The sequence below is a fragment of the Sinocyclocheilus grahami genome, unplaced genomic scaffold (assembly GCF_001515645.1).
Source record: "Sinocyclocheilus grahami isolate Dianchi unplaced genomic scaffold, SAMN03320097.WGS_v1.1 scaffold509.1, whole genome shotgun sequence".
NCBI lineage: Eukaryota > Metazoa > Chordata > Actinopteri > Cypriniformes > Cyprinidae > Sinocyclocheilus > Sinocyclocheilus grahami.
In genome coordinates, this window is record NW_015505688.1 from 523,773 (window position 1) to 531,135 (window position 7,363).

General features: G+C 37.8%; 1 protein-coding gene across 1 annotated transcript in view; it reads left to right on the top strand.

Annotated features, from left to right (window-relative positions):
* Positions 1 to 1,410: 1,410 nt before the first annotated feature.
* Positions 1,411 to 7,363, top strand: part of fhdc2 (FH2 domain containing 2) — a 15,155-nt gene continuing 9,202 nt past the window's right edge. The window contains exons 1-3 of the mRNA XM_016237249.1: positions 1,411 to 1,629; positions 4,750 to 5,231; positions 5,794 to 5,855. Of these exons, the coding sequence (XP_016092735.1) occupies positions 4,752 to 5,231; positions 5,794 to 5,855 (542 nt within the window). The 5' untranslated portion in view covers positions 1,411 to 1,629; positions 4,750 to 4,751. The remainder of the gene's footprint in view (positions 1,630 to 4,749; positions 5,232 to 5,793; positions 5,856 to 7,363) is intronic.

A 7,363-nucleotide genomic window follows, 5' to 3' on the forward strand; every position in this document is an offset into this window, starting at 1 on the left:
CCAATCTGATTGGATGGCGTCTATGCAGTTTCCAGAAGTCAAGGTGCACCAGGGTTTTATCAGTCCACCAAAATGGCATGCAGACTGGCGATCTTGTGGTTTGTGTCCGTTCCATGAAGTTAACAAGACTATCAAGTGTTCCTTTAGTCACTTTGTAATTCAGAAGGTGTGCAGGAGACTACTAACGGTCATGTGGCAGCACTGCATGTCACCAAATGGAATCTTGAGGAATCTTTACATTTATACGTTTATTAAAGAGTTTGTGTGAGGCACTTTAATATTTCATATAGAAATACATGAAGCAAATTCATATTTTATTCAGCAAGGATCAATTAAATTGATCAAAAGATACTATTCTGGCACGGCAGTGCTGAGGGATACAGGGGCGTAACCTCACAAATGCCTGTTCTGATGAGTTGTGCCTCTTAGCATGAGTTCATCTGGGAGAAAGCTGCAGATGTAGAGGTGACGGGACTCAACACTCGCTCTGTCACCTGATATCCTCTCATTTCCATGTTTCTCCTGATTTTGGGGATTCTGTTTTTTCCTTCCCAGTGCTGGCCAAAGCTCCAAAGCTCACTGTGCTGTTTCCCATGACCAGTTCTCGGCTCACTTCATCTTGGGTTCTCATCACTAGCACTGATCAAAGCCTTCTCCAGCGCTCAGGAAGTTTGCAGCGACTGGCCTTACCTTGATAATGGAACTGACAAGAAGATCAGAGGCTGCCCATATGAATGTTCTCAGTGTATGAGAGCTGATCCTCAATCACTTTTGCCTTTTGTGTCTCGGATGGATGATGGTATTTTTAACAAAGGATGAAGCTGAACTGAGATCAGTGCTGTTACACTAAATTCTGTTTCTCTCGCTTCATGCTGCACACTCAGGACTCCTGTTCTGTTCACTGCTTATTCAAAAATATGCAGATAACATTTATTGCTAATAGGAAGATTAGTCCTATGATTATGTCTAATTTGTTACTATGTCTAGGCAAATACAAGGGAACACCAATACCTTGTGTACATGTATCTATCAAATGTGTGTGAATATGTATACACTAAATATTTTAATTCTTACAACATAATTTAAAGATTATAATTAATTTTTTGGTAGTGAAATAAGAATCCTACTAAGGAGAAGGCCTGGCGTATGAATATGAATTAGGTCACGTTGAGGCTGCTGAATTAATTTTCTAGACCGTTTAGTAACATCATTTAAAGAAAAATCTTTGTAATAATGTATTTTTTACGATTTAGTAGGACTATCCACTACTTACCAGTTGTGCACTTTCTGCTAGATCATAGACTGTAAAAAAGGATCATTAAAAAAAAAGTGTTAGATCAGTTAGGCGAGTGGCACGTTACGTAATTAATATTCATGAGACAAGACGTTCCCGTAGTAGGATTGGTAAAGTCCCGCGTGCGTGTGCTTAGAAAGCGCACCGAAAGTTTGGGAGTTTCGCTTCAGTAGACTGAGTGTGTTAACGGGACGCTCCGGCGTTCAGCGAGTGTTGGCCGGTGTTTTATGCTCATAGACACGCGTGAGAATCTCTCACAGTGGACGGGGGATTCCTTTATAGCGTTTTTATTTTGTTCTAAATTGGATCACATGCGTAATGACACGAAGTGAAACGTAAGTACTGTTTTATTTGTGCTTCTCTCGTTCCGCTGCACCGCACTCCACCAAACTGAGCTTTTTGAATTGAGTTTATGGGGTTTACATTTTTACTGGCATTATAGAACAGTATTTCCCATCGTGTCTTTGCCATTTTAATTTGCACAGCTATTTAATTTAAGGCAGGTCGACACTAACTGCACATTCTTCCCATGTTTGGGAAACAAGTGTTTCAGTTCTACTCATTTCTACTGGAGTTGTTTATTTCTACGATGTTTCAAAATAACAGGGTTTAATAAGGAAATATTACAAGGACGATACCTTGGACTGTGTAATATAATTTCAGCTTTATCTTTAACAGCATTCAAGATGTTTTTAACATTTCAAAACACATTCTCGTGTTAGCAGACAGATTACACTTTCACGTGTGACCAACAATTCCACAACAAATATAAAATATCATAATCAAATATTATCAAAATATTCAACTGACGGAGGTGACGAAAACCTGGATTTGTAGTCATTTTAACTATTAAATACATTGAATCAGTCAATTACTGTATTAAAACAAACAACAAACAGTGAGTATGTTATTGTTTATAAAGCTTTTATTCAAGAGTCACATTGAAGTATTTTGATATATCATTCGAACACAAAATCTTATGGTGGTGACATCTGACGATGTTGACAAACTTGGCATTTCTTTCACAAAACCAATGGAGTTCATGAAGTAGCATTTTATTTTTTTCTGTTGATGCTAGATGCCAATGGAACTTGCTTCAGGAGAATACAATTATCTAAATATTTCAAATAATTTCCTCAGAAATTGGAAGATGGTGTTGACATATCATGGCTGTGACACAGGAAATATTAACATTAGGATTTAAAATATTCTAAAACTATAAAACTTACCAGAGCTTGATGCTGATGTACTCTGCAGAGGTGGAATGTGGCAAGGGGGTCCATTAGAGGGACAGCTGGCCCTGTTATTCCCTGATTTTTTTTTTTACATTTTATTGAATGTCTGACGGGGTTGACAAAAAGTGGGGACACAACTTTAAAATCATATTTAACATGCATGTGTCATTAAAAAACAACCTTGCTTTGATAGGAGATATTATTAAGTGTTGCCTTTGATAAAACAAGCTCTTTTCATCATTAAAAAACATTTTTATTCATTTTATTGCATATGAATGATTGAACCCTTCTCTGTGGACACACTGTTTTAGACGTAGTGAGAGGACACAGAAAAAAACACAGATTTGGTATAATAATGAGAAAATTCAATTGAAGGTGATAATTGTGTTAAATGCGTTCTATTATTAATCCCTCATGACATTTAACATTGAAAATATTTTTATTTTTAAAGCTAATAGCAGTTACCCTTGCTGGACCTGTTTTGTCCCACGTCTCAAGAATGACTGGAAAATGGTGCAGACTAGTATTTAGAAGTGCAGGTACACATGGATTCCAGTTACAGTGTGCTCATGTTTTTGGCAGCACAACCTCTTGTTTGCTCTGCCAGTAATCCTGAATCTGTGTCAGCTTCACTTTTTCCGTCATTGTCCTGTGGCCTCATTGGCATTAATTGACTGGACTGCAGGAAGGAACATCGCATATGGCGTGTAGACATGTGGCAGGAGTTTCTCAGAGGAGGAGGAAGGGCTTGAGCGCTCTCACGTGCTGGGACTTCTCAACACCTTGGGCCATTCCAAAAAAAGTGTAACCTCAGGTTAAACACTTCACTGGCAGCAGCGCAAGCACATGTTAATCACAGATACCCTCATGTTAATTGGGTGACAAGAGCTGCCTGACCCCGTAGGCTCACTTTGGGTTGCCCCATCGCTGTACACATCCTCATTGTTTGTCGGCGGCGGGTGCTCGTGTGTTTAAAGCACACAAGTGAGGATGAACTGCATGATGCCATCTGGCCATGCTATTGGAGGTGTGATCAGCTTGGCTCTTGTTGTTAAACAGGAAGTTTTGCTTTAGATTTGTGACTTTTTGCATTAAACCAAGATGATTTCTGGGTAGTTATTTTAGGTTAAAATGTATGTCATGTATGTACGCAGTACCAATCTTTTTTTATGTTTTGAGAGAAATCAATCAGTGCGGAAAATAGTTTTTTCTGCTTAATATTTTGTGGGAACTGATACTTTTTTTCAAGTTTTGTTGATGACTATAAAGTTCAATAGAGCAGCAATTATTTAAAATGGAAATCTTGTATGACGTTATGAATGCATTTACTGTCACGTTTGTTCAGTTGATGATGATAAATGTTTGCTGAGAACCAAATCTGCAAATCTGAATGATTTCTGAAGGATCATGTGATGTGTATGTGTGTGTATATATATATATATATATATATATATATATATAAATAGAGAACAGTTATTTTAAATTGTAGCTATATTTTACAATATTACTATTTTTAATATATTGTTTTTGTTATTCAAATAAATTCAGCATTGGTGAGCATAAGAGACTTCTTTCAAAAACATTAAACAATCTTACCAACCCCAAACTTTTGAATGATAATATATATAAAGTTACAGCTATTTGTTGTAGTTTCACAACTAATATTAGTTTAGTCACAAGCTATTTAGTGAAGTTGGCTAGTATATCTAGTTTTGTGTTCTCATATGTGACCCTGGACCACAAAACCAGTCATAAGAGTCAATTTTTCGAAATTGAGATTTGTACATCATCTGAAAGCTGAATAAATAAGCTTTCCATTGATGTATGGTTTGTTAGGATAGGACAATATTTGAAAATCTGGAATCTGAGGGTGCAAAAAAAATCTAAATATTGAGAAAATCATCTTTAAAGTTGTCCAAATGAAGTTCTTAGCAATGTATATTACTAATCAAAAATTAAGTTTTGATATATTTACAGTAGGACATTTACAAAATATCTTCATGGAACATGATCTTTACTTAATATCCTAATGATTTTTGGCATAAAAGAAAAATCAATAATTTTGACCCTTACAATGTATTTTTGGCTATTGCTACAAATATACCCCAGCGACTTAAGACTGCTTTTGTGGTTCAGGGTCACTATATTCGTTTTGCCTGTTAGAACGTTTGCCGTGTAAAAGTTGTTGTTTCAGTCTATCGCTCTTGTTTCCTGCTGCAGATATGCATCACAACCGTAAGGAGACTGGACAGTGTCTTTCTTGTGGACTCTTCATCTGTGGTTTACCATTTGTCTGGAAACTAAAGTCTTTGACTTTTCATGGAACATACTTTGGTGACACCCAAAAACTGGAAGTGAAATTCATGGCCACCATCCCTGTCCCGCCACCCTCGATCCCCCCTCCCCCTCTCCCTCCCCCTCCCCCTCCTCCTCCTGTCTCAGCCAGCGGTCTGACCCGAGCCGACTCTGGTCGCAAACACCGGCTTCGCAACCTCAACTGGGAGCGGATCCCCAAAGAGCGTGTGGAGGGCCGTAAGAGCGTTTGGACCGGCTCTCTGGATGAGGACTGCGAGCTTTCCATTGACCTGAACTCTCTGGATGAACTCTTTGGGCAAAAAGAGGCTGACAAGCCCGACCGGGTCAGCGGCTTCCGGCGTAGTTTACGGCAGTGCGGGTCTCCACAAGAGACGAGTGTGGACAAAGTAAGAGCACGCTTTTTCATTATACAAATCATGGATCCAACACATGGATGGAGCTAAGGATGCACAAAACTACATATTTTTAACATGAACTTGTTGGTCTTATGAAAGCCCTGTGTTGTTGCTTTAAGGTCATGACCATCAGATAACTTTCAGACACAGGACATTTTTGTGTTCATAAGCAGCTGAATGGAGCACTAGAATAGAATAGATTAGAGATTTATAAAAGTTAAACTTTTAACTTCAAAGCTTATGTCTCAAGATGCTGAAAAACGGCAAGACGCAATGCTAAAGGCTGCCATCTGCATGTGTTCAATTAAAAAATATTTGCTGTAATTGCTCTTTTTTTTTTTTGATGCAGTTAAATTGTTCAGAAACAATGGATGCTTTGCAAAACTTATAAGCTGCTCCATTTTTTTTTTTTTTTTCGATATTTACAGCATGGTTAGTGAAGACTTTTAAACAACTTCTATCGTTTCATTTAAACTAAGAGGTCTCTTTTGCAAAATTGTCTGAGTTTGTGTGCTGATTATGTTCAATGTACAATGTTAAATTGTATTTGCAGGTTACGCTGCTTGACTCAAAACGCAGCATGAATGTTGGGATATTTCTGCGGCAGTTGAAAATGTAAGTTTTGGTTTAATTTTAACTAGTTATGAACAGTATATATCAGCCAGGCCAATTGAAAGACGATATTTGGACATTTATCTCCAAAAAATTGAGTAAGTGTATTAATATATATGTGACTCTGGACCACAAAACAAGGGTCAATTTTTGGAAATTGAGACTTATGCATCACCTGAATGCCGAATAAATAAGCTTTCAATTGATGTATGGTTTGTTAGGATAGGACAATATTTGGTCGAGATACAACTATTTTAATATCTGGAATCTGAGGGTGTAAAAAAATACTGAGAAAATCATCTTTAAAGTTGTCCAAATGAAGTTTTTAGCAATGCATATCACTAATCAAAAATTAAGTTTTAATATATTTACGGTAGGAAATTTACAAAATGTCTTCATGGAACATGATCTTTTCTTAATATCCTAATGATTTTTGGCATTACGAAACATAGTAAGGGTCAAAATTATCAATGTGTTTTTTTTGGCTATTGCTACAAACATACCCCAGCGACTTAAGACTACTTTTGTGCTCCAGGGTCTCACATTATATTGGCCACCCTGCTCTATAGACATCTTTATTGGCTGTTTTAAAAATAGGGGCAGTGACGTAGTCCCATTTGTTACAAACAGGAAGTGAAGGTGTCCTAGAGGGAGCGTCTTAACACTTTAAACAGGCAGTAGCTGCAGGCTGTTTATTTTTGAGCTGTTGATTGCTCTCAGATGGAGGATGGATGTGTGAATGAAAAAGGGCCGTGGGGGCAGGTGACAAGTATTGAGAAGATGCTGTCCTGTCAGAACAGCTGGGTTTGAAGGTCAGTGAACGTGGTCAGAGGTCACACCTGCTTTTTGGCCAAATGAGCCGTGATGAGAAATGGAACCTGATCTCTGCAGTGGCTTTCCAAAATTTGCATGAAGATTAAATGTCAATTTCGATTCAGGTGTTTCCAGTGAAATGTGATCCATTCCAGTGTTACAGAGTGAAAGCAGCTCATACAAGAAAATCATAAGCCATAAATCATTATTTTTCCCTTTCAATGCATTGGTCTTTGTTTTATGAAAAAGGGTTGTTTTTTCATGTCCGCACTTGCTTGCTGAGTAAATATATGGGTGCAGCAGTGCCCATTTAAGTTTGAAAAGCTCTTCCATGGGACTAATATCTGTCAGAACATGTGGAGGAATTACGGAGAAGTGCTTTTGCAGACAAACACACTTCCCTGTGTGTGTAAGCGCACACTTTTGAAGTGTAGTAGTATGAATTCTGCTCAGCCGTGGCCATAGCAGGCCTTTGTTGCCGTAGCCCCACGTACCTATTCATTTTTTCATTTTGCACTCAATGAGGAACCCGCAAGAACCTTCAGTATTCTCTGATATTAACAATTAGGTCATAAAAAAGAAAAAAAAACATAAACCAGTGTGGTCTTGTTAAGCTTCTTTTGATGCAAGCAAAAGAACCGTGTGTGTGTGCACGTTTTTGTGACAAATGAGGACATTTGTATAATGACAAAGGTATG